Source organism: Myotis nattereri (genome assembly GCF_964212035.1).
Source record: "Myotis nattereri genome assembly, chromosome: 17".
NCBI classification, from domain to species: Eukaryota; Metazoa; Chordata; class Mammalia; order Chiroptera; family Vespertilionidae; genus Myotis; species Myotis nattereri.
The window spans coordinates 51,107,305-51,132,597 of record NC_138092.1 but is presented as its reverse complement, the minus strand read 5'-3'; the positions used below and the strand labels follow the sequence as shown (position 1 = coordinate 51,132,597).

The window sequence follows — 25,293 nt, the reverse complement described above, 5'->3', positions numbered from 1 at the left end:
AAATACAATTTTTTATTCTATTTCTTATTCTATGGGCCAAGCAGTGTCTAACCAGGAGTATGAAACTAAGACTCAGGAATCCCGGACTCCGGTCCCTGCTTACTTCCACACACAGTGCCTTTCAACCTTGGTTTTAACTGTACTGAGCAGTTCAGTGCAGGAGGCTCGGAGCTCAATTACAACCCAAGCACGTTCACCCAGCTACGGGGGGCATCACAGGGTTTCTTCGACATCTGTTCATCCTTAAAACGACTTTTTCTCCTCTGAGTAATGTGCCAGAGCTCTAGGCCTGAGCTGTCACCCTTTGTGTAACCCTTTCATCAGACAGAAATGAAATGTAATAACAGGACTCAGATGCAAGCCAGAGTTGCCTGTTAGGATTACTATCCCAATTTCATAGAGAGGAGAGAACCAAGCTAAGAGATTCATCAGAATATCTCAAATCAGCCATGTGTAATTCAGGTTCATTGTCCTGATATTTATCTCACTCACTGAGCACTCTGGCCTTTTCTGAGAAGGTGAATTAATTACTAAGCAACTTGCAAGGCCAGTGTTGCTCAGTGGTTGAGTATTGACCTATGAAGCAAGAGGTCAAGGTTTGATTTCTGGTCAGGACACATGCCTGGGTTTGATCCCCAGTAGGAGGCATACAGGAGGCAGCTGATGGATGATTCTCTCTCACTGATGTTTCTATCTCTCTCTCCCTCTCTCTTCCTCTCTGAAATCAATAAGAATATATTTTTTAAAAAATTATTAAGCAACGTCTGTAAAGCTACTTAAGTCAGCTTTTTCTTCCTCCCAAGAGCGATTCACAGAGTAGAGGCAGTTACAGCTTCAGCTGATTCGTTATTGACAACACACAAGCTCATTGATGGGTTTAGGATTTGTTCCCACATCTTTTATTTCCTATGAAAGGGAGAGAAGATAGATGTTTTAAACTTTTAACTATTTACTTAAAAACTTGCATTTTATTGTTTGTTTTTTTTCACCACAGCAACATATGCCCACTGTTCTAATGGAGAGCTCTCCAACTAACAGGCCTCTTTATTTTTTATAGTTATTTCTAGAGAAGATTGGTACTGAGTTTGTGAAGGAAAAACAAAATTCCTAAAAGCTCTCGAGAAAGGACAATGGAAGTAATAACTAATCTTAGGATTGTTGCCCTCTGAGCACATTTTCGATCATTTTTCAAATGGTCTGACTGTATCTCTGGCTGCCTGGTACAACGATTTTGACATTAGGTAAACTCCATCTTTTTATTAAGAAACCTGAGCTCTACCTACAAGAAGAGCCCAGTTAAAATCCTTTTAGTGACGGATAGAATTCTGTGTCAAAGTCATCAAACATTAAATTATGACCCTGCTTGGGTCCTGCTCAAGGTGGAGCTGAACTTTCAAACCAAAGAAGCTCTTTGCATGAATCATTTGTGCAACTATTTCTAACCACTGTGAATGACCAATGAAATTTACAAGGAGTCTCATAATCATGGGAATATTATTTTGTTTTTTTGTTAATATTCACCCAAGGATATTCTTCCATTGATTTTTTTAAGAGAGTGGAAGAGAGGGAAGAGAGAGAGAAACATCGATGTGAGAGAGACACATCAATTGGTTGCTCCTGTACATGCCCCGACCAGGGCTGGGATTGAGCCTGCAGCCGAAGTACATGCCCTTGACTGGAATCAAACCTGGGACACTCCAGTCCCCGGGCCAACACGCTATCCACTGAGCCAAACCACCTAGGTCACCATGAATGTTAGAGTGTTTTCTGTTGTGAGTCACTGACAACCCTCCTGAAATGGCTTGAACTTCAACAGGAAGTTGATGGGCTCATGTATCTGGGTCCTCAGGTGCCAGTGTCACTTCAGAGTGCCCCTCCTTTTCATGTCCTTGTACAGCTGCATTTGGCTTTGTCTTCAGATGGTCCTCTCCCATGGAGCAGAATGGCTCAGATTGTCGGAGGTCACACTCAGGTACCCAGTGTCCAGGAAGAGAACAGTTTTCTTTAATTTTTATTTATTAACTAGAGGCCCAGTGCATAAAATTTGTGCACTAGGGGTGGATGTCCCTCAGCCCAGCCTGCACCCTCTCCAATTTGGGACCCTTGGGGGATGTCCAACTGCTGGTTTAGACATCCTCTCACAATCCGAGACTGCTGGCTCCCAACTGCTCACCTGCTTGCCTGCCTGATTGCCCCAAACTGCTTCTGCCTGTAGCCTGATCACCCCCTAATCACTCTCCTGCCAGCCTGATTGACGCCTAACTGCTCCCCTGCCAGCCTGATCACCCCAAACTGCCCTCCCCTGCTGGCCCAGTCTCCCCCTAACTCAGCCGTGGGCAAACTACGGCCTGCGGCCGGATCCGGCCCGTTTGAAATGAATAAAACTAAAAAAAAAAAAAAAAAGACCATACCCTTTTATGTAATGATGTTTACTTTGAATTTATATTAGCTCACACAAACACTCCATCCATGCTTTTGTTCCGGCCCTCCGGTCCAGTTTAAGAACCCATTGTGGCCCTCAAGTCAAAAAGTTTGCCCACCCCTGCCCTAACTGCACTCCCCTGATGTCCCAGTTGCCTCAACTGCCCTCCCTTGCTGGCCTGATCGCCCACAACTGCCCTCCCCTGCCGGCAATCTTATGGCTGTGGGTGCTGCCATCTTTGAGGGTGGGGCAGTCAATTAGCATATTCCCTCTTTATTGGCTGTGGGTGCCACCATCTTTGAGGGTGGGACAGTCAATTAGCATATTCCCTCCTTATTGGCTGTGGGTGCTGCCATCTTTGCGATGGTGTGAGGGTCAATTAGCATATTCCTTCTTTATTAGATAGGATTTTTAGAGAGAGAGAGGAAGGGAGAGAAAGAGGAAGGTAGAGAGAGGAAGGGAGAGAGAGGAATAGCAGGAGAGGGAGATTGATTAGTTGTTCCACTTGGTTATGCATTCACTGGTTGCTTCTTGTATGTGCCCTGACTGGGGATCTAACCCCCAACCTTGCTTTTGGGAGGACGATCTAACCAGCTGAGCTACCCGTCCAGGGCTGAAGATATCATGCGTGTGAGTAATTCTTTGAAAAGCAAGCAATCCCTCCTCAACCAAAGCACCAGTGCACTGGTTTGAACTGGGCCTCATTCCTCTTGCAGAAACAATCCTGGGGCCAGAGAAGCACCTGCCCTCTGGGCTCGTCCCAATCACCATAGGTGGGCTCCTGTGCCAATCACCTTGACAGGCGTGGGCCTGCCCTGACCATAGACCCCTCAGAGCTTCTCACCGGACATGAGAGAGGCTGCCCCCCCACCCCAGACCACAGGCTGTGCACCAAGCAGGGACAGAAGGGTGCCATGAGACAGCCACCGAGACACTCCAATCCCTAAACTGTGGGGAACAGATATAGTGTTAAACCTCAGACTGACCTGTTGGCAAAGTCACAAACAAGTCCCAGCTTAGAGGGCAGAGTCCTCTTAGCATAATTAGGCCTGACCTTATAACGCTCCCCAGATCTTACCTGGGAAGCTAATGGGCTGAGGGAAGTGTAGGGAGTGTAACTATGGGCAAAACAAGTGAAACTCACAAGAACTGTGTAACTATGGTGACCACTACCTTGTTTACCTCTGACTATAAAAGGTCGGTGCGGCCTGAGCACCGGTGGAAGTCCTTCCTCTTGAGGTGGACTTACCCGCCTGGCCCCCAATATTCCCAAATTATCTCTTGTCTCTTCCCTTTCATTTGTGTGTGGCTCCTCTTCCAGATCCTGAACCCTGAACCACGCGGGACGTGGAGGGAAACATTTACCACACTAAACTCCTTCCTGCGCTCTTTTGTTCAACTTTATTCACAGGAAGTGGGTGGGGGCGACGTGTGGAGCCCAAACATACACAGAAGCGTTTAAAAATAGCTGTTCCTGCGGAAGCCTAAAGGTGATGGCCGGTCCCATCTTCCCATTTCTGGGAGCCCACCAAAGACTTAGACACTAAACGTGCTTCAATTCTAAATCAAAGAAATGTGGTCTTTCGCAGTATTTGCCTTAAAGGCTGTCCTTCTAGGGTGAGCAAGCTCTGACCGAAGGCCTGCGTGTGTCATACTGATTCACGGGCATTTTCCATTCTACCAGTGTCACAGCAGGCGACTTACTCAGCCCCTGGGGTGCAGGTGCCCATCTGTAAAAGAGGGGCCATCATACCTCCTCCTCACTGTGCTATGAAGATCGAGTGAGGATCCGAGAGGGAGGCACGTGGGTCACTGATGACAGGTGGGGAGAGGAGAGGGAGGAAGGGACAGAGAAACTATCCTCACCCCCAGCTGGGCCGGCCTTGCAGAGTGCTGGCTCCCCTCACACGAGGCCCCTTAGGCTATTCTCTGCGTTTCTCCCGATGGCCATGGAGGCTCAGGGGAGCTAGTTTCCTTCCAGGGCTTATCTGCTCTAACCAAGCTCCAGCGGGGGAGGGAGGGAGGGTGGGAAGAGACCGACCAAAGAACTTCTATGCCTCTATGCAAGGCCCATGGACACAGACAGCAGGGGTGAAGGCCTGGGGCGGGGGGGGGGGGTGGGGGGGGGGCGGGACAAACCAGCTAGAAGGGGGTCAATGGGGAAGAAAGGGGACATAATACTTTCAACAATAAAGATTTAATTAAAAAACCAAAAGAAAACCAGTTAAATATAATATCATCCCAGACACTGGCAGAGGCCTTATCATGGAGCTGGGACATGCGGCTTTACTTCTTGCTTCCATCTACTTTGAAGCAGAAAAATACTGGTGCTCCGTAAAGATTCTTAGAACTGCCATCCAGTCTTGGCTGGTGTGGCTCAATGGACAGAGCGTCGGCCTGTGGACTGAAGGGTCCCAGGTTAGATTCCAGTCAAGGCCACGTGCCTGGGTTGCGGGCTCATCCCCAGTGGGGGGCAAGCAGGAGGCAGCTGATGATTCTCAATGATTCTCTCCCATCCTTGATGTTTCTATCTCTCTCCCCCTCTCCCTTCCTCTCTGAAATCAATAAGAATATATTAAAAAAATAAAAGAACTGCCATCCACCCTAGCTGCTGGCCGAGTGTCCGGGTCACTGGCGTGAGCGCGGTCGCAGGAAGAAGCCCTGCGCCGCTGATTCAGAAGGGGTCGCGGCCCACTTGCAGTGCCCGCCAAGCACAGAGGTAGGAACGGGGCGGCCGTGCCCCTGTCGTGATGGAAGAGGCACATGGAAGCGGCGTCTTGTTTTGATTCTAAAAGGAGAGAGTCCTTGATCTGCTGCCTTCCTGGGGACAGGATCCTGGCTCCGAGCCCCGAGTGGAGGCAGCGGCCGGGCTGCGCTGGGCACCGTGGCCTGTGCTCCGCTGCAGGCACTTGGGATAATCAGGAGGAGAGGACCTCGCGCCTCAGGACGGGAGGCTGGGCATCCAGTGCAGGGCAGCGGCACTGCAGCCGGCTTCTCGCCTCCTTGGTCTCCGTCCCGGCTCTGTCCCTCCTCCGCTGGCGGGCAGCCTCCTGCACCCAGTGTCAGGCTTTGCTTCCCGTCCCCGAAGAGCAAAGGAAGGCTGTAGGGAGCGTTGATTCAGAATTCCCTTTAGAGGAAACATCTGGAAAAGAAGGAAAAGAGAAACCTCTCTGAAATCCAGAGGAGCCAGAACACAAGGCTTAAGTCTGAAAGTGAGTTCTTGTTTTCCTCAGACTCAGGGTGTTAGCGCAGAACCGATGTGTGCGCTGCTGCCTTGCAGCTAACGGAGCTCCGCTCGATCTCAGCGGAGGCTGCAGAAGCGCTGGAAGCAGGCGCACGTCCCACGCGTGGAAGCGGCGCTGCCCTCGTGGGGACCGAGGCTCTGGAATGAGCCAGTGCTGGGGACACGTGGGCAGGGGCCCCGCTTCCCCCAAACGAACTTCCCAGCAGACACGTCCCGAGACGGCAGGGCATGAGTGCGGCTAGATGTGTGTATGTCGTTCCCGTTGGCATCTACACAAACGCTGTCAGGTCTGCCTCTGTGAAGGCAGCTGTATGCACAGTGCGAGCACGCGGGGCTCGGCTGTCTCTTTCTTCCAGACGCACAATGATTTTCTGGCGCAGCCATTGAAACTCCCCGTGTATATTCCATCCATTATTCAAAGGACAGTGGCATTTTCTACACATGCACACTGCCTGGGAGGTGGGCGAATAAAGACTCAGCAAGTGCACTGCAGGCTGGCTCCCAGCGCAGTGAAGATGTGGGGATGCGTGGGGACGCCTCCCTCCCCCAACAGCTCATTGAACTCAACTGGGTCAGCGGAAAACTCAACCCTGGCGCCGGCCAGCCCGACAGCTGACAGCTCTCTCTCCGTCTGATGCTCGTGTTCCCACACTCTCATTCCCGAGCCGCCGTCCACAGCTAATGACCCATCTGTCCGCCGACCTGTCCAACCTCAGAGGCGTTCCTTGAATTACCCGCAGAAGATCCCAGTGTCCCTCGGGGGCTCTGCAGGGAAAGCCTGGGGTGGGAGGCAGCCGCCGCTCACCTGTGGGCTGGTGCCCGCCCCTGACCTGGAAAACCCACCGCCACTCGCGCCACAGATCTGTGCAAGGCCAAGTCGATAAATTCCTCATCATCTCCTCTAACGTCCCTTAGTTAACACCTTAGGGTGGCATAAGAGTTTTACCCGGGATACCCCTTTAAGTCCTCAAAACAACCCTGACAGGCAGGAACCCCAGTTATCTCCAATGAGCGATGAGGGCACTGAAGCCGGGGCGGTCACATCCTTACCTGTGGCCTCACAGGCCGCGCCGGCAGCGCCAGTGCTCAGGCGGCAGCCAGGCCGGCCTCGCGCGGACCCTCTTCCTCCCTCTGCCCGCGCTGCCGGGCGGAGGCCGCTGCGATCCGGTCCTCGGCGAGGACGTGCCTTGGTCGGAGAAAACAGGCCTCTTTGGAGGGTCTGCGTGAGAACAGCTACCTACCGAGCACTTCCCGTGAGCCAGCCCACAGGACCCGGTGCCCAAGGCCGCACAGTTGGAAGACCCACCTCTCAGTGGGACCCTAACAACTGCACTTCCCGCTCTCACCTTCCTTTCAGGCACAACACTCATTTTCGTGTGTTTCTGATGCCTCACCTGTGACTGTCTGTTGCCAACAGGGGTGCACACGGAACATCGAGATGCTTTGCCTCCAGGCTGACATGGCGCATAAGCTCTGCAGGGTCGTCAGCAGGAAAACAAGAATGTCAACCTGACAGATTCGTCGTCTCCTTTCCGAAAAATGGAATGAGAGCCCGGGGAGGAAGGCCTGGCAGTTGAGAGCTTGTCTCTGCGCCACGGCCCAGGCTGCAGACGGTCCTGCCAGCCCGCGAGGAGGAGCTGCGTGGCCTCCTTGGCAGTGAAGGATTAAGAACACCCCTTTCAACGCCTGTCGCAGGAGGCAGTGCAATAGGGAGCGACTGGATTTTGCTTTCCGGTTGCATAAATGCTTTCTAGACGCGGAAGCCAATGGGGAAAACGCTTATTTTCATCCTCCGGCAGTTTTGGGTGCTGTAAATAGACTCCACGGGATGGTCAGGACATACACGGATTCTGGGGGCATCACCCAGGAAGGAGACGGGGGTCCTCAGGGCCGGAGGAGCGGAGGAGGGGTCGGGGAGCTCACAGCTGCCAATCCTGAAGACTTCGCTGGTTGCGTCTGGGCCCCCGTGGCCTCTCTGGCCATAGCTGGTACTTACTGGTGCTCCTGGGTGTGCTGGCGTGTCTGTGCCGGGTCGTGCACAGGAATGGGAGGGGATTTGCTAGTATTATCCCCTCGAGTTGCAGATGAGAAATAGGAGATTTAAGAAGATTAAGGAGCTCGCCCCAGTTTCTGCAGCTGAGACAAAAGCCAGGCTTTAATAGACCATCGAACTGCAGAGCCAGCACGAACTCGGGTACTCGTCACCCCAAGTCCCCCTCCTGTTGATGCCCAGGCATGTTCAAGGCCCTTCCCATCTGTTAAGTGAGATTTATAAGTACCTGTTTGTTTTGTGCAAAACATGCCTGTTTTCAACAGGCAGAGGTGAGGAATGACACGCTAGATAATAAAAAAGTAATCCTATCAGCCTTCTAAAAAATTGTGATGAAACGAACCATTTTAGCCTTGTACGTGTACAGTGTGTGCTATTAAGCACATTCCACTGTTGTGCAACCATCCCCAACGCCCTGTTGTGAAACCATGTTCCTCTGTGCATCTCGCTGCTCTGGCGGCCCTGCAGGGGGGTGGGGGTGGAGGGAGCGGGGGCGGTCAGTGCTGCTGAGGAGAGGGCGGGGGGGGGGGTCCCAGAGGAAGGAGGGTCAGCTTTCTGGCCCAGCGTGCGGGGTGGGGGAGGGGTGGGGGAGGGGGAGAGGAAGATGTCAGCACCCCGTCCCCCTGTCCTCCTGTCCCACCCATCTTCAGAACCAAATGTGGGTGGTGAGGGGAGCAAGGACTCACGACCTGGTCAGAAGAGGCAGCTGTCCCTGTGGGGGGCTCTGCCTGTGTGACGGGGGGGGGGGGGTCCCTCATACCTGACCCCTAGGTCAGCAATGGCAAACCTATGACACGCGTGTCAGAGGTGACACACGAACTCATTTTTTTGGTTGATTTTTCTTTGTTAAGTGGCATTTAAATATATAAAATAAATACCAAAAATATAAGTCTTTGTTTTACTATGGTTGCAAATATCAAAAAAAATTTCTATAGGTAACATGGCACTAGAGTTAAGTTAGGGTTTTTCAAAATGCTGACACGCCGAGCTCAAAAGGTTCGCCATCACTGCCCTAGGCTATGATAGGAGCAGACAGGACCTGGCGACCGGAGGCGGTGGTGGGGATACGTTCAGCTACGGGTCCCTCCCAACCAGATGAAAGATGTCAGCACACGCAGATCAGGGGCCAGGCCAGCCAGCCTTTAACCAGATTCCCTCACAGAAAGGCCACCCCAAGAGGCCAGCAGGGACGGGGGACCGCACGCAAGTCCAGGCCCGCTCCCCTCACCCAGCAGCTCGGTGTGCCCGGACCGGGGCCGGAGCGGGCCAGAGATATCGACAACCCTGCTGACGCAGCGCAGGCTGAGGCCATTCCTCTGCTCCCGGGCAGCTGTGCGTTCCATCTGCTCCGCCTGCTCCCCTTGGCGCGAACCGGCCAGGCCTTCGCGGTCCTCCAGTCCTGAGGAAGCCGACACGCTCACCCCAGCAATGAACCGACGGGAACTATCCCACACACGCCCACTCCCCCAGCATAAAGCACAGCGCCCCAAAGAGAAATCGGGCTTTATTAGAGAATATACCCAAAATACAGCATTTATTAACAGAGGACGTATTTTCTGGATGGAAATACATTCTGTGTCACAGCGACAATGATACCAGTTTTTAGATTCTACCTCGTGGACCTCTGCAGCTCAGAAGCCACTGAATTATGGCAGGAGTCACATGTAAGGGGACTTTGCTACAAATATAGACGAACGTGAGGATTTCTCTTTCGTACAACATCTTGGAGTCAGAACAGTGATCCCGTCTGGTTCACGTCGCACAGAATCCTGAGCATTTTACCTGATTCACATCACCGCGATCTCCCGGTGCAGATCCGAACCCGCCTCCTCCCATCTGACACCCCGTGTGAGGCTCACCCCGAGCTATGAACAGGCACGTTCCCCTCCGATCCCTTTAATCATTTCTTACAGGAAGGCCACCCCCAGCAAAGCACCGCCCACCACGTCGCTGCATCGCGGACAGCTGGCCCGGCTCCTCCCACGGGAATAGCAAGCGTCAGGGGGACAGGAGGGGACAGGAAGGGTCTAGTCGGGAGCCCAGCAGTCGGGGACGCAGAGCAGCAGGTCTGATTCGCCGCGTGGGCCGGTGCTCCGCGCCGGGGACCTCGGACGCTGGGGCCCGCGGCCCGCGTCTCACTGGAAGGACGCCCTGACCTGGCGGCCGTGCAGGGGCTGCGTGGGGCGCCAGTTGTCCACCATGAGTTCTTCTGCCTCCCCCTCCTTGTTGAAGCTAAGCTGACGGAACGTGTTTATCTAAAAGACACAGGAAAGATTAGAAAATTAAAAAGAAACGTTTCACGCGATACTGAGAGGCGCGCTGGGTCACATCTGACATGGGCTCCCCGATGTGCACAGCACCATGTACCCATGTTCACGTCTCACGGGACCCCACAGATAATCACAGATGCACACGCATGTGTTCACCGACGGATCCCTCTCTATGACACACGCTCGGAATCGCTGCTGTTGCTGAAGGCCATTTCCGTTTGCTTTCTGCTTTCCTCCTGACTTTATACCTTTGAGATGTAACATAACAATCCCAAGTGAAAATTAAAGGTCTGCGTCTGCCCTGGGGAGGGTGAACTACAGCACCTGTGCAGTTGGGGGTCCAGGGTCGGCAAGCCCAGAGCCGGAAGGCAGGCCGGCGTCTCTGCTCAAATGCGCAGGACACTGCCCTGGAGGGCTGTGCCGAGTGGGCGTCCAGTCCTGGTCTTGGTGGATCTTTTTCTTTTTATTTTATTGTTTGTTTGTTTATTTATTTATTTTTGGTTAATCCTCACCCGAGGATACTTTTCCATTGATTTTTAGGGAGAGTGGAAGGGAGAGGGACAGACAGAGAACATCCGTGTGAGAGAAACACATCGATTGGCTGCCTCCTGCAGGAGCCCTGACCAGGGCCCGGGCCGGGGAGGAGCCTGCAGCTTGCCCTTGACCAGAATCGAACCCGGGACCTTTGGGTTCACAGGCCGATGCTCTATCCACTGAGCCAAACTGGCTAGGGTGACTCTTTTATTTTTTAAGCAGGAAGGGAGAGAGACACATCAGGAATGAGAGAGAATCATCGATTGGCTGCCTCCTGCACACCCCACACTGGGAATTGAGCCCACACCCTGAGCATGCGCCCTGGTTCAGAGGTCAATGCTCAACCACTGAGCCATGCCGCCCAGGTGTCTTGGTTGATTTTTATTCCCTTTGAAGTTTGTTCCCTGGCCCCGTGATGGACACAGGCAGCCCTCACCTGCCCCCACTTCTCAGAGGGTGTTTTGCAAAGTGGTTCTTCCCTTTCCCTTCTCGAGACTTGATCTGCGTGAAGGAGGTCGGCAGCCACCAGTCAGCAGCCTGAGCTGTTTGTAAGTGACATTCCCACAGTCCCCCCACAAAGTCACTCTGATTGAAGTGGACGACGGTGACCTGCCCCTGCCCTGCCCTGCCCCTGCCCCTGCCCTGCCTCTGCCCCTGCCCTGCCCCTGCCCCTGCCTCTGCCCCTGCCCTGCCCCTGCCCCTGCCCTGCCCCTGCCCCTGCCCCTGCCCCTTCCCCTGCCCTGCCTCTGCCCCTGCCCCTGCCCCTGCCCCTGCCCCTTCCCCTGCCCTGCCTCTGCCCCTGCCCTGCCCCTGCCCCTGCCCCTTCCCCTGCCCTGCCTCTGCCCCTGCCCTGCCCCTGCCCCTGCCCTGCCCCTGCCCCTGCCCCTGCCCCTTCCCCTGCCCTGCCTCTGCCCCTGCCCCTGCCCCTGCCCCTTCCCCTGCCCTGCCTCTGCCCCTGCCCTGCCCCTGCCCCTGCCCCTTCCCCTGCCCTGCCTCTGCCCCTGCCCTGCCCCTGCCCTGCCCCTGCCCCTGCCCTGCCCCTGCCCCTGCCCCTTCCCCTGCCCTGCCTCTGCCCCTGCCCTGCCCCTGCCCTGCCCCTGCCCCTGCCCTGCCCCTGCCCCTGCCCCTTCCCCTGCCCTGCCTCTGCCCCTGCCCTGCCCCTGCCCTGCCCCTGCCCCTGCCCTGCCCCTGCCCCTGCCCCTTCCCCTGCCCTGCCTCTGCCCCTGCCCTGCCCCTGCCCCTGCCCCTGCCCCTGCCCCTGCCCCGCTGGGACTGCAAGGCCTTAATCACCTGCCAGGCAGATGGCACTGCACCCAGCGCACGGCGAGGGGTCTGCCTCGGCCTCCGGCCACTCTGGCCGCGGGGACTGAGTTGAATAGTTTCTGCAAGGCCCCTCGCCTTCCTCAGGAGTCAGGGGGCTGAGGAGCATCCTGACCCTGTAACCGTGGGCGTGACCGGTCATTGCGCAGGCTTCGCTTTCTCAGCGTTCACAGGAGCAGCACTCATTCGGTGAAGGCACCTGGCCCACCGGACCCTCGTTCTGCCTGTGTTTACAGCTTCAGGCTATGGTTAATGACGAGCCGTGTTTATTGCATGTTTAGTAGCTCATCTCTGCGCACACGGCCCCACGGCCAGAGCACCAGGAGGAGGTTACCAGGTTGGCCGACTCCACAGCCCCGCACCCAGCCCGCTCGCCGTCGGGGACCCACCTGCTCGCTGCTCACGCTGATGGGCTCCCTGAGCACGATCCAGGTCACGCACTCCAGCAGCGGCGGCGTGGTCAGCGAGCCGGGGTAGGTCCAGTAGTCCAGGCACCCGGGGAGGAGCCCGCACGGGTCGAAGTCAGTGAAGGCGGCGCTCTTACCCTGGCACAGGTGACACTCAGGTTAGAGCCTCATGGTCGGGCAGGAGGCACACCTAACAGCCACAGCTGCATTTTAAAGAGTCCGCTCCCCAGGAAACAGAACAGAAGGAGCGTAACCGAGGCGTCTGCCCAGAAACAGCCATGAGCTGGAGAACCTGACTCCTCTCAGCCCCGTGCCCTCACAGATGGCCAGTTCCATTCTGTTTAAGGTGGAGTCACATTTCCTTATGCACCTCATGTTCTTTATCGTTCACTCGTTGGTGGACACTTAGCCCCGCCCCCCGCCCCCCCAGTTGGCTGTCGTGAATGATGCTGCGATGAGCGTGGGGTGCAGGCGTCTTTTTGAGTTAGTGCTTTCAGATCAGGTTTATTCAGGAGTCAAGGGCGTCAAGCTAGAGGTGGGAGGTGAGCATTTCAGAAGTCAGAGGCTGCTGTGAGGGCGAGCTTTACAGAGCCAGGGCTGCCACTGGCCATGGCAGTATTTAATTTACGCCGATGCCCATTGGCCTCAATGCAGCTGTGCCGTCGGGAGGGTTTAAACATGGGACGAATCAATTCGAGGAGGCCCAGAACAGACACCTCCCTGAGGCGGGCCCTGTGTGTCGCGTTCACCACGGTACGAAGCGGCCGGCACGTGGCAGGCCCTCAGGAGGTCCCTGCGCAGGGGTGAGTGACTGGCTGAGCAGGCGGCCTTTCGGCCTCCTCCCAGGCACGAGCCCCTGACGCGCACAGGGACGTGTGGATGGGGAAGCCAGATTACGCAAACACAAGTCTAACTTAGACGGGCATCAGGATCCACTTTTGGATTATAAAAGAGTTAAATACATATATAAGCAACATTTTACCTTTATTGATTGCTCTCCCAAACACCCCTTGTCAAGCCAAAACTATTCCATTTGAACAAAAGCGTTTCCCCAAGCCAGTGGGGTGGCGGGACACTCACGTACCTTTGTTTTAATGGAGCACAGCGCATCGACGACCTTCTGGAGGCCCGGCTTGGCGTCGCCGACCTAGAGCAAGACACGGACCAGGTGCTGTATGACGGGTGGCACCACACCCGTTGGATCTGGGCAGTTCTATCATAGAATTTCTCCAAAGAGTAAACCCAAACCCTGCACTCGCTACCTGGCCCCACCAGACCCCCCACGGACGCCGGACGCAGCCCTGGCAGCCCCAGAGGCGAGCTTCTCATCCTCTCCAGAGGCAACAGCGCTCTCAGCTCAGAAGGAAGGACACTGGCCCCAGCTCGCCTGCACCTTCTCGCAGGCCTTCGCCGACTGTCCGCCCTCTCTTTTAACACTCTCCCCTGGCTCTCCTGCCTCCCCAACCCCTCGGCCCTCGTTTCCTTCCATCATCTAATCAGCGTCTGTCCACGCCTCTCCATGCTTTCCGTGGATGGTTTCATGACACACGGCTCCCACCTTGACGTAGTCCAGCCGTGACTCACCAGCCCATGACTCCACTGGCTTTACAACTGTCAGGATGGCAGCTCAACCTTCCGTCCCCTGTTGCCTGCAATTCCCCACTATGGAGCCGTCCTCCAGCCTGAGAGCCTGCCCTTCCTTTAGCATGTGGGGTCCAAATAAGCCCCCCCCCCGCCCCTGCTGTGTGCCTCTGTGGGGTGCAGATTGTTTGGAGCTAAAGTCAACCTTAGCAAACTTCTACCCCCTCCTCCCACTTTAACTACTTAGAAGAATTTGAGTTAGAGGCTCTGCTCAGAAGAGGTGATCTGAGATAGCTGCTTTCGTCATGGCTGCAGGGCAGGGAAAACTGCTGATTAAAGGGCTGCCCTTCTTACCCTCCTGCAGCGGCCTGCTGAGGCCCCCAGGCCCTCCCCACCCCCAGCTCAGATGTCTCAGAGCCCAGGTTCCCGCTCCTGCAGGTGGACTCTGACTCTCCTGTCTGCGGGGTTCCCATGCAGACGGATGTACTCCAATGGTTATTTCTCTTGCCTCAGGTCTATTGGGCTGCTGGGCCGGCCAGGAGCACCTCGAGGGCAGAGGAAAGTGTGTCCTCCCCCCACAGCCGTCTGCCATGAAAGACACTGTCCAGCCCAAGGGGAGGAACCGTGGACGTGGGCAGGGTCGCTCTTGCTCCCTTCACCTCACAGGGACGCGTCGTCACCGTCACTTGGCACGGTGCCAACACCACTTGGCGTCCTCCTCGGTCCCACCTCCACCCAGGCTCTCCGGAGAATGTCCTCTTGGCTAGAAGTGTCCTGTCTGGCTCATCTTTGCTGAAAACAGGGAGGAAAGAACTGGGCCGCCCACTTACCTTCAAAAAAACACCCAGAACAGCCAGCCCGTCGGGTTGTTTGACGGCCGTCCCGAAATCCCCGTACTTGGTGTTCCAGTGAACCAGGTGCAGCTGCGGCAGGAGACAGACCACTCACAGTGAGGACGGGCAGAACCAGGGACCCTGCCCCCATCCCCACCCCCCCGTGGTCTCTGGGCATTTTAAAAGTGAGCCTTTCCTTCATTTTAACTCTATTTAAACTGTTGGGCATACTAGCAAGTGATTTCATCAACAGCAAGAGTTGCATGTTCTGCGGGAAGACGCAAATTCTGTTTCCAGGTTTATATGAAAACAGGCCTCCCACTTGAATTCACTCACTCCCCCAACGCTGCCCTTGGAGCAGCGATAAGCAAGTGTGAAGGTCTTTTGTTCAGAAAGTGGTTCCCCTGTTTAAGCCGAATTTACAAAATTAAGCTTTTGAAATTAATGCCAAGTATCACTGTTTTTCCCAGAAGCAAGCAAGCGTAGGTTACCTCTGCGGCGTATTTCTCCTGGTCCACTGTGTGCTCCGAGCCCTGCCCATCGCATGAGCCCCAGTGAAAGTGGAACTGAACCAGTCGGTAGGTGTCAGCGAGAGGCCCTCCCTTCAGCACTGAAATGTAAAAATATACGTGTGCGTGTGTGCATACACACGTGTACAGTGCATACTCATACATGTGCTATGGAACTCACACTACTAACGTTACATTTGAATCCCATTGTGTAGTCCCGCATCTGTGCCCATAGCAACATTTTCACTCTGGAAATTTAATCCAGGCTCCGGTTTGGCCCACAGCGCGGAGCAGAATACGCGGTAGCTGTTCCTCTGCGTGTGTGGCCTAAAGGATGCTGCTTTCCCCTCTGTCTGCTGAGCACCTGGCACCTCTCTTCTGGGTTTGCTTGGGGGTCATAGGGTCAGGGCAGAGAGAGGAAATGTTAAGGAAGCTATGGCTTCTTCTGTGAGTCACGGAGGAAGTTCTTCTGTTGCTGGCCAGAGCAGGCCTCGGGCACATTCGCACAAATGTGGCAACCTCTCCGCAGGGACTGTCCCGGGGCGACTCAGCTAACCTGTCAGGACAGGCCTACAAGCCTTACTGAATTACTGAAATACCAGCATTCTTTATCTCAATGTTATAAAATCCTATTTTCCTCACACAGGCTTTCCAAATCCTTTAGTAGCAGTGACCATTCAAATCCGAAAGCTACTGACTAGCTTTGTCCCTTTAAAATTTTTATTTACCCTCTCTGACTCTAACGTCCTCATCTGTAAAATGGGTACATCCAATTGTTGATTACTCCACTAGGTACTGATCACATACTAGTGGAGGGGTCTATTACCTCCAGGAACTTCTAATTCTAACTTGAATAACGATCTCATGATTCCCATGTTCTGGCATTAATTACAGTAAAAGCAGTCCTAGAAATCGCGGTGTTGGACCACAACCTATCTGTGACAGTTGTAGTTGTGTCTTAAGAGAGGATTAAAATAGTAAGAGGTCACTGCTTCCCTATCCCCTCCAAAAACTTTTTACCTGACTTATATGTATTAATGGGATTTAACCAGTATATTTTAAAGCTTTTAAAGTTAGTTTAGTTCTACCACTTCAACGTTATTTTTTCCAGAACTGGGATTAAACATCTGTTCCCATAAGTGTATTTTACTAGTTTTGGTTTATAATTCATAAAAGAATGAGTCCAAACTTTGGCTTTGCAAATCAAAGGGACCAAGTCTGGATGGGCAAGTTTGCTGGCTTCCCTTTAGCTAAATGTGCTTACAAGGCGGCAGCAGACGCTCATCTAGTGGAAGGGAAGGGGAAGCTGATGGGAGGTTCGGGTGGAGGCTTTTCTGTGGCTCCTGGCATGGTCTTGGTGCGCCTCTGCTTTTCACAGGCGGGAGAAAGAGAATGAAAAAAACCCGCGAATCATAAATAATGCTATGTTACAGAGCTGCTAAGAAACAGGAATTTGCATGTTTTCTGACAAAAATCACCTCTCTTGAAACTTAATAACAATTAATTGTAAAAGCTTTTTTTAACCTCATAAGTCTATGAGGAAAAAATTAGCCTTATCACCCCAAATAGGCTTTTTCAGAAATGAGATAATTCCTATTTTTCTTAATGATATATCCTTAAAACAAAATACTTGTTTATGAAATAAATTGATGTTGGAATTAATTCCTTTATAACTTTTTAAAACTACTAACTAACTGGCGGGCTGATCCTGAAAACCATTTGTAACATCATTCATTCTACCAAGTGGCAAAGTGAGTTAAGTAAAATCTGAGCTGACTAATCTCCCTCCCTGTGAAGAATCTTGTCAGAATCTTAAACTTTAAAGATCATGAAGCTTAGAGCTAGTTCTTACTCACTCTCTGGCGGATGTTAAGATTCCATCCTACTTTACTTCTTACAGAGAACATTTAGAGTCAGGCAAGAGTATATATGAGCTTTCATTAAACGGGACTTACTAATACTAAACAGGAAAAGGAATTAAGCTCTGGGTTCAATGATTAAACACATTCCGTGCTGATCTGTTACTACCAGATACCTGTTTTCACTCCTATTAAAATAAAACTATGTGGCTATGTAAATTGTAAGCCTGTTGTAATTTTAAAAGATTATTATAGTTACTGTTTACTTGCTATTAAAGGCAGCATTTCTGACCTTCTTCAACTAGTTGGTTATTTCTCAGAACTCCTTAACATGAGGTCTAGTCAATGAAGTCCCTCGAGACTTCATTGTTATGATGATAACTTGCCCTGCGCTGTCGTAAAGGGCGCCTCTCTTTTTAACTGAGAAGCAGCACAGACAGCCCGTGCTGGAAGCTGGGAAGCGGCTGCCTCTGGGTCTGCTTGCTTACTTGCTTTACGTTGGCTGCCTCAGGTCACCTCTAAACTACCCCAGTTTAAAATGAAACCTGCTTTTCTACTGCAAAAATAAGGTTTAAAAATAGCAGAAGTTGTTTCTGTACAAGGCAATGAGGCCCGTGGGGCGGACGAGGCATGGCCTGCTGCCTGGCGGAAACGTGCTGCAAGGGAAGGACAGACTCACGCGGGCTCCACGCAACTGAAGCCCCGATTCCCCCTCCCCCTACCCACACCCTACCCCCCCCCCCCCGCCCACGGGCGCTGCAGCCTTTCACTGTCGTGACTGCCTCAGTTGTACCAACTTAATGCACAAACTGCAAAGTGAGCACCAAGTATATTCTAGACGCATCTGTCTTCCTGTACAGATTACGTGGAAAAATTATGTTGAGTATAGGTTGTTTGTAAAAATTAAGACATTCACGCCAGTCATACTGAGATAAATCAGACCCCTACACAAATTAAAATCTGTAATGGTAACGCTTTGAATTTTTTTCTTCCAATCACATGATCCCTTAATATAAAATGCATCCAAATAACAAAGACCTCCCTGGAAGTCAATAATCTCTCTTAGATCCAAAATACAAGTAAACTAACCCGATGGGCTTTGGTTTAAACTTAAAATTTAAGGAGTTTCCTATCAACAATGTGAAGAAATAAATCCACTAAACACAGCATTTCCAACAGGTAAACAATGCTCTCTGTGAATAATCAGAAAACCAACACACTGCATCCCTGTGGCCTTCCCGGCGGAGGCGGCGGCCAGGCCTCCCCGGGAGAGGAAAGCGGACATCGGGCGGCCCAGGGTGAAGCGGACGGCCCGCGTGCTGCTTCTGAGGAGCAAAATGGCGGGCTGCCCTGCGCTGCGTAGACACACGGAAATTCAGCTTTTAGAGGCAGGTGGATGGCAACTGTCCAAGAATTAAAAAGGAGACTCAGGTATGTACACACACGGTGCCTGGCGGCAGCTGCACGGGAGCCCAGGGGTGGAGGTTCACATCCGTGACACACACTGGACACAACATGCGTGTTACTGCAGGCAGACCGTGAGCACCTACGATGCGGACTGCGAGCCCGAACGCAGACACACACACACACACACACACACACACATACACACACGCCGTGAACGTGATCGGCCCGGCCTGCTGCAGCTTGGCGGGGTTGGGTGAGGGCCGCGCTTTGCAGGCAAGCCCTGCCATTTGTGGTGGTTGTTTCCTTGGGAGCTAAGATTGTCTGTGGGAGGGAAGTTTAGCAGCTTCAGGAGCAGGTTCCTGAAAAGCAAGCAGAACCCAGAATATGCCCAGAGCAGGTCTGCTCGCCCGGCCGGGGCCAGGACAGCTCGGCCGCCTTCCTTCTTGAATTAATATAAACAGATACAAACATTCCAATTTCTCAAAAAACAACACAGAAATAATGCTGTGTATGGATTAGCTCAATAATCCAGACTTTGTTTTTCAATATTTGCTTCTAACTTCGCAATAAAGCAGGAGAGTTTTACACTCATTAATAAAAGTTAATAAGTTAGCAGGAATTAGGAATTTTGACTGCTGATCTTTTCTCTCAAATAAAGCTAGTAATAAAAGATCTTAAGCAGGGGGAGTTATTTTCTAATAATGAAAAAACTCTAACAAGATTAACGATTTTTCATTAATTTAAGGTGGTTTGTTTTTAAAGGAATTTAGAAGATTGATGAGGGCTTTAGCCCAAGCTTCTGGTCACAGCCCATTACCTCACAGGCAAAAAGAACTCCCTGGGCTTAAACAGCGATAAGTTCTGCCGCCTCAGTGCCTGACTCCATGTATTTGAGTTTGGAGATAAGATAGCATTTAGGATATATTTGAAAATCTGAACCTCTGAGAAGTGCTAGAAGACTGAAATTACAGAGGGAGGGAAAAGAAAATAAACTTAAGGGCTTAAAAGTATAAAATAAGTGGCAAAGGACATAAAAATGATAAACACCATAACAATAACTCCTAACAAAAAGAGATGTTAAACTGTTGACTTAACGAGCTTGGGTGACCAGAAGGATAAATTATTTTGAGACGTGGACAGAAAAGCGCAGTGCTGGAGACTAGGTTAGCCGTGTTATTTTGTGAAGATTTCTATTCCCTCCTATTCTGAGGTCCCCAGGCAGTCACTCCCGGGACAGGGAGGCCAGCCTCTGCCTTACGCCTGGCGGCCGCTTCTTCTAACCTGAGAGGCCAGGATCTTTACAAAAGTCCGAAGGCTGTTCCCCTGCCTGGTACGATCGCTTTGGTTCTGTTTTAATTCTGTGGGTGTGTTTTCTCTTAACATCAATATTTAATGCATTCCGCATTCTCGAAAAGAGAGAAAGCTTCCTGTTTAACCAGAACAGCTGAGGAGGTTGCAGTGTTTGCACAGAGTCACAAAGGAGACTTTCACATGCGAAGAGAGGTCTTTCTGCGCCTGCCTGTCCGGTTCCGTGCCTTCCGGCCGGTGCCAGCAGGTGCTGTGCCCTGGCAGCCTCGGGCTGACCTCTTCCTTCGCCTGGAGCCCCTCCAAGCCTAGGCCTGGCCTCACCGAGACCAGGGCCAGCTCAGGCCTCCCTGTTTCCTCGGCCCTGCAAGACTTCCTGTCGCACGTCTGGGAGCAGCTGGCCCAGCCATCACTCCCACCTTTCTCCCGAGGTGCCCCGGCCCCTGGCCGGCCCTCAGGTGCCTGCCTGACCTCGCATCTCGTTGTGTTAGTGAGGATTTCTAAAATGAGAACTAAGTGAAGTCCACGTGTCTCCACGCGTGGATTTGAGCCCCTCCCTAAACTGACCCACTTGTGTTCTCGGTTCACAACCTAAACACGGCCGCCGCTTTACAAATGCAAGTGGCCACAGAGATGGGAAGCCAGGTGACCAGCCCCTGCCCGTGGAGAAACCCCCCGGGAGCGGCGGGTGCGTGGCCGGACGCGCAGCTACAGCTGGGTGCCATGTAGGAAAGCAGCAGGACCCCTTTAATATCATACATGGAACATGCCGATACACTGACAAATGAGACGTGGAAACCCCATCGAGGGAGCGCTGGCGGTAATCTTAGAGCTCAGCACGCTTCCCCCTCCGGTGCCACCCTCACTCCAGTTTCACGGGAAAGAAAGAAAACCTCCGAGAGGCCAGGCTGCTGCCACCAGGGCCACGGACCCCAGGCGAGGCTCACAGCTACCACCAAATGCTGGCCCCCGCTCCCCAAGACACACGCACTAGAACAGTGCACGGTTCCATTTGTTTCTCATTGTTCCAAGAAAGACTCTCAGCACTCAGTCGGCATGTGATCTTATACTGGATTCTTTGTAGCATCCAGAATTAAATCTACTATGTAACTGGTAGACCCAGGGAAAACAATGATTTCATTGGCAACACTGAATGCCCATTGTCTCTTAAAAAAAAAAAGCTGACAACTACAGACTAAAGTAGCTTTTGTTTTTTTAAATAACCAAACACAAAGTGTTATGGCATCCTTTCCATATGTACAATACCGCCACGACCTTTGGCCTTGCCCTATTACAATCTTCACACGAAGAAAAGAAACTGTCTCCCTTATATTTAACGTTATATTTAACTTACTCGCCGAGCGTTGTTGCTTTGGAGTGGGAGGCGCCGGGGAAGGTGACACGGCAGAAAGCCACAGAAGGGTCTCCAGGGGACACCCTCCACCAACTCTAATCCTCAAAACCTAGAAAACCGTGTGTGTCCATGTATGTCTGTGTGTGTGTGTGTGTGTGCTGGGTGAGGTGACCCAGAGCACGGGGTGAGAACACTTCTCAGATCACCTCTACATTACCCTCCATCAAACTGTCTTCCCAAATCACTATTCAGAAAGCCAAGTATCAAGAAATTTTAAAATGGGAAAGGGGCAGGGAAGAACTTTTTCAAAACAGTGCTGAATACAGGGGTAAGAGCTGAGCAGGACAGTGGCTGCGCCTCCGAGGGCTCTGGTTACCGGAGATGCTAGAGCAGCGGCCATGGAGGCTCCGTTTTAGCAGCACCATCGCGCTCCTTCTCATTGTCCCAGGCCCCTCCACAGCGCCCGCCTGTGTGTTTGCAGCAGCGGCCACGGACCTTCAGAGGCAGCGCTCAGGAAAACAGGGCAATAACATCAACCAGTGGGCAAAGAGGCAGGACTACGGCTGAATGGTGTGTGTGTGGGGGGGGGGGGGGGGGCGGCTCTATTTCTAAACAAGGAAAAGCACAGCATTCAACGAGCGCCCTGAAAACAGCTCATTACAAACAAATGATGGTAATCGGTTTTGTCCGTAATGGGCCAAGTACATCCACCAGCTCTAAACCATCTTCATTCGTGGAATGACTTTCTCAGTAGATACCAAGCTGTACTGCCACCTTTATCGCACTAGCCCAACACCCAGAAAATACTCAGAATTTTGTTTCCAAGAATTTGGGCGGGGGTTGGGGGGTGGGGTGGGGGGGAGGTTGTCGGTGTTTTATCCTCACCCAAGGACATGTTTCCATTGGTTTTTAGAGAGGAAGGGAGAGAAATATCTGTGTGAGAGTGAAACTTAGAACTTAAATTTCTAATTTTTAAAAGTATGTTTTTGTTGATTTCAGAGGGAGAGGGAGAGGGAGAGGGAGAGGGAGAGGGAGGGGGAGAGGGAGGGGGAGAGGGAGAAGGAGGGGGAGAGGGAGGGGGAGAGGGAGGGGGAGAGGGAGGGGGAGAGGGATGGGGAGAGGGAGGGGCAGACATTGATGTGAGAGAGGAACAGAACTTAAATGTTCTAATTCTGCGAAACATCACTGTTGGTGTCTCTCGCCAGGGGACACTGCCTTTTGGAATTTTCAGAGGCAGGTCCCAGGTTCTCAGTGGCCTGCAAGGGACCCGGGACTGTTCCAGGGAGGAGCAGCCCAGGTCACTTCAAGGTCATCGGCCTGCCCTCTGAGCCTGGCATCTGTGCCAGTCCCCAGCCTGGCTCTTCAGGGCTGAGAAGGGTCCCCTTCACCAGGAAAACAGCTTTTGGGTAAAAGGCCCCGTGATGCGTTAGCCACTGACCTGCTGTGTCCTGGGAGTCGTCAAACTCCACGTTGAAGGAGTGGCCGTTGTTGAGGATCCGCCTGGACGCCACCTGCTCGTAGGACACGGTCAGGGGCTTCAGCGCAGGGTCGTGGGCGGCGGCTTTGGTGTCGATGTCCACAGGGGACTGGCGGTGGCCCTTGGCAATGGGGAAGTCCTTGTGCCAGTGCTCGGGCCCTGGGGGGGGGGGGACCGTGAGCCCCCAGCCTGGGGACAGGCACCCACTCCCCGGGAAGGGGCAGGGATGCAGGCTCCCATTGGGCGGCACCACCAAGCTGAAGAGCCTTTGGGAAAGCACCCCGTGCCTCAGTTTCCCATTTGTTCTGCGGGTTAATAATGACATCTCCCATAGGGGCTGTGAGATGGGCGTCCATGTGTGGAGGCCTCGCAGCTCCCAGCCATTGCATGTCCTCTGACTCTGAGAACCCAGACCCCTGGCGGGAAAGCCCGCTCCTGGTGACCCCCTGACATTAGGGTCAGAGGTGAAGGGTGAACTCCGTTCAGGGCAAGGAATTCTAACCGCAGAGAAGTGCCAGGGACAGGCGGTGCGGGAGCCTCAGCCACAGGTGGCGCTGAGGATGGTGGGGGCGCGGGTCCCCGATTTCTGCCACCAACACCTACCATTTCCTGTTACAACCGCTTCTCTCCTCCTGGGTCGGGTAGGAGGGTGTCCCGCAGGGGCCCGGAGGGGCTGTCCTCGCGTCTCCCGCTGAGGGTACCCCCCCCCCTTGGGCCTGTGCGCGCTGGACGCGGGGGTTCGGGGCAGCGGACAGGGCCGGCGCTGGGGAGGGGGCACCCCTCGCAGGGGCCCTGGCCCGCGACCCGGCGCCCGCGGCCGGCAGGTGCGGAGGGCGGCGCGCACTCACCGTTGTGCGGGCCGTACCCCCAGTGGTGGGACATGGTGGCGGCGGGGCGGCGGGGCAGGAGTTGGCGCGCGTCCAGCGGCGGCTGCTCGGGGCCGGCTCGGTGTGTCCGCGGCCGCGCCGTCCCCGGCTTTTATAGGCTCCCGCCAACTTGGTGCCGGGGGCGGCCGGCCGGGGAGGGGCCGGGCGGACCTGCGGCGGGAGGTGAGGGCGGAGGTGCGGTCCCGCGCGGGGAGGGCCGGGCGGGGACAGCGCCCTGCAGGCTGCGCCCGCCGCGCGGGGAGCGTCTCCCGCGGCCGCGCCCGGGGGCCTGGGCGGCACCGGCTCCGGCTGCGCGGGGCGGCGGGGCGTCTGCGCGCACCTCCCTCCGGGCGCGGAGTCCGGTGGCGGCGTCCACGCTGTGGCCCCGGCCCCGCGCCTCCCTCCCGGCCCATTGTGACCGCATCCCCGGCCCCCCGGCCCGGCGCCGGCGTCTCCGCCCCGAAGGCACCCGGGATTCCCGCCCGGCGGCCGGCGAGCTCGCTCCGAGCCGTGACCTTGGGGCAAACGGGAGGCGGTGGCGGCTCCGGGCGGAGAGCCCGCGCCCCCCGCTGGCCGGCCGCGGAAGGAGGCCGCGAGGCGCGGGAGAGGACGGACGCCCGGGCGCGGGTTACGGTTTCCCACGAACCCCCAGCCCTGCCGCGGCCGGGACAGCGACCCCACTCCCACCGAGCGCGCGAGGCCCTTGGTGAACCGCGCGCTTCCTAAGGGTCGTGGCGTTCTCACCGTAAGGAGCAGCGCTTCTCCGTAAGTTATTGCATCCCCTGCGCTGCCAAGAGCAGCCGAGCATTGAAACATTGTTACCCGGTTTCAAGTTCAACCAGAACAGGAATGAAAAGATTAACGGGGACAGCGACACTGATGCATTCCCCACGCTGCGTGCCCATGAGGCCGCCACAGGCGGCACCCACAACAGACTCGGCGAGAATGCAGTCCCAGCCACCTGGCTCTGCGGGGCAGTTTCCCGACCAGGACGTTGGCAGTGCCTGGAGACCTTCTGGTTGTCACAGAGGGTGCTCCTGGCACCAGGGGTGCTGCTCCGCCGTTACCCCGCACAGGGCAGCCCTCACCCCAAGCATCCAGCCCCAGGTCCGGACACCAGGTCCGGGCCCTGTCCCCGGTGCCTGTCTACGGAGGGTCTGAAAGCCAAGCCTGTGTGGGCACACGTGCGCCCAGGCCGTGCTGTGCCCAGAATATGCCCTCCTTGTCCTCTGTTGGTGGGACTGGGTAGAAAAGATCAAATCTCCCCTCTGCACCTTAGGGTTACGGTTGCTTCACCCCTGAGAGCACCCCCGGCGGCCTCTCGCCCTGATGGTGAGCCCTGGTTAGGTCCGAGCGGCCTCACCGTGGGGAAACGTCTGTGTGTGGGAATGGCCGCTGGGCAGGGTTACTTCCTTTTGGAAACAGGAATGAATGAGCTTCCGTGCAGGGGCGTGTGGGCACCCCAGTGTCTCCTCCCTGATGAAGGACTAGAGGCAGGATTCGCCAGGGCAAAGCAGGCCCCCCGTCTTCCTCCCTGCGTCCGGGGCCAGCGAGTCCCGCTGGTGGACGGGACGGTGGGGAGACGGGCCCGCGCCCGACGGTGCTTACATTTTATTATATATAGTAGAACACTGTGTGTCTCGTTTCTGTTTAAACCCTGGTTCACCCTCTAACACTGTACCCTTGTGGTCTGTCCCAGCCACAGGCTCGACTCATTGCCTCCAAGGGGCGCAGGAGGCCGAGTCATGTCTCGCCAGGCACCTGTGCCCTGGCTGTGCTATCTGCCCCCTTCCACATGGCGCTGATATCACCGTTTGCCACTACTTCGTGCCCAGCGTGCGGGCACGGTGCTCCT

General features: G+C 54.3%; 1 protein-coding gene across 1 annotated transcript; it reads right to left on the bottom strand.

Moving 5' to 3' along the window:
• Positions 1-9,201: 9,201 nt before the first annotated feature.
• Positions 9,202-23,948, bottom strand: CA2 (carbonic anhydrase 2). Its single transcript, XM_081111051.1, has 7 exons — positions 23,421-23,948; positions 22,534-22,731; positions 15,153-15,271; positions 14,659-14,751; positions 13,332-13,394; positions 12,230-12,385; positions 9,202-9,971 (listed from the first exon to the last, which is right to left on the bottom strand). The coding sequence occupies exons 1-7, from the start codon at positions 23,452-23,454 to the stop codon at positions 9,852-9,854; spliced, it is 783 nt and encodes a 260-aa protein (XP_080967177.1). The 5' UTR covers positions 23,455-23,948; the 3' UTR covers positions 9,202-9,851.
• Positions 23,949-25,293: the final 1,345 nt, after the last annotated feature.

Coding starts and splice junctions, on each gene's coding strand:
- CA2 (XM_081111051.1), bottom strand. CDS start 23,454: ATGTCCCACCACTGGGGGTACGGCCCGCACAACG. Junction 15,272..22,533: donor CGACTCCCAGGACACAGCAG/GTCAGTGGCTAA, acceptor TTTACATTTCAG/TGCTGAAGGGAGGGCCTCTC. Junction 12,386..13,331: donor TGTGCTCCATTAAAACAAAG/GTACGTGAGTGT, acceptor CACCTGTGCCAG/GGTAAGAGCGCCGCCTTCAC.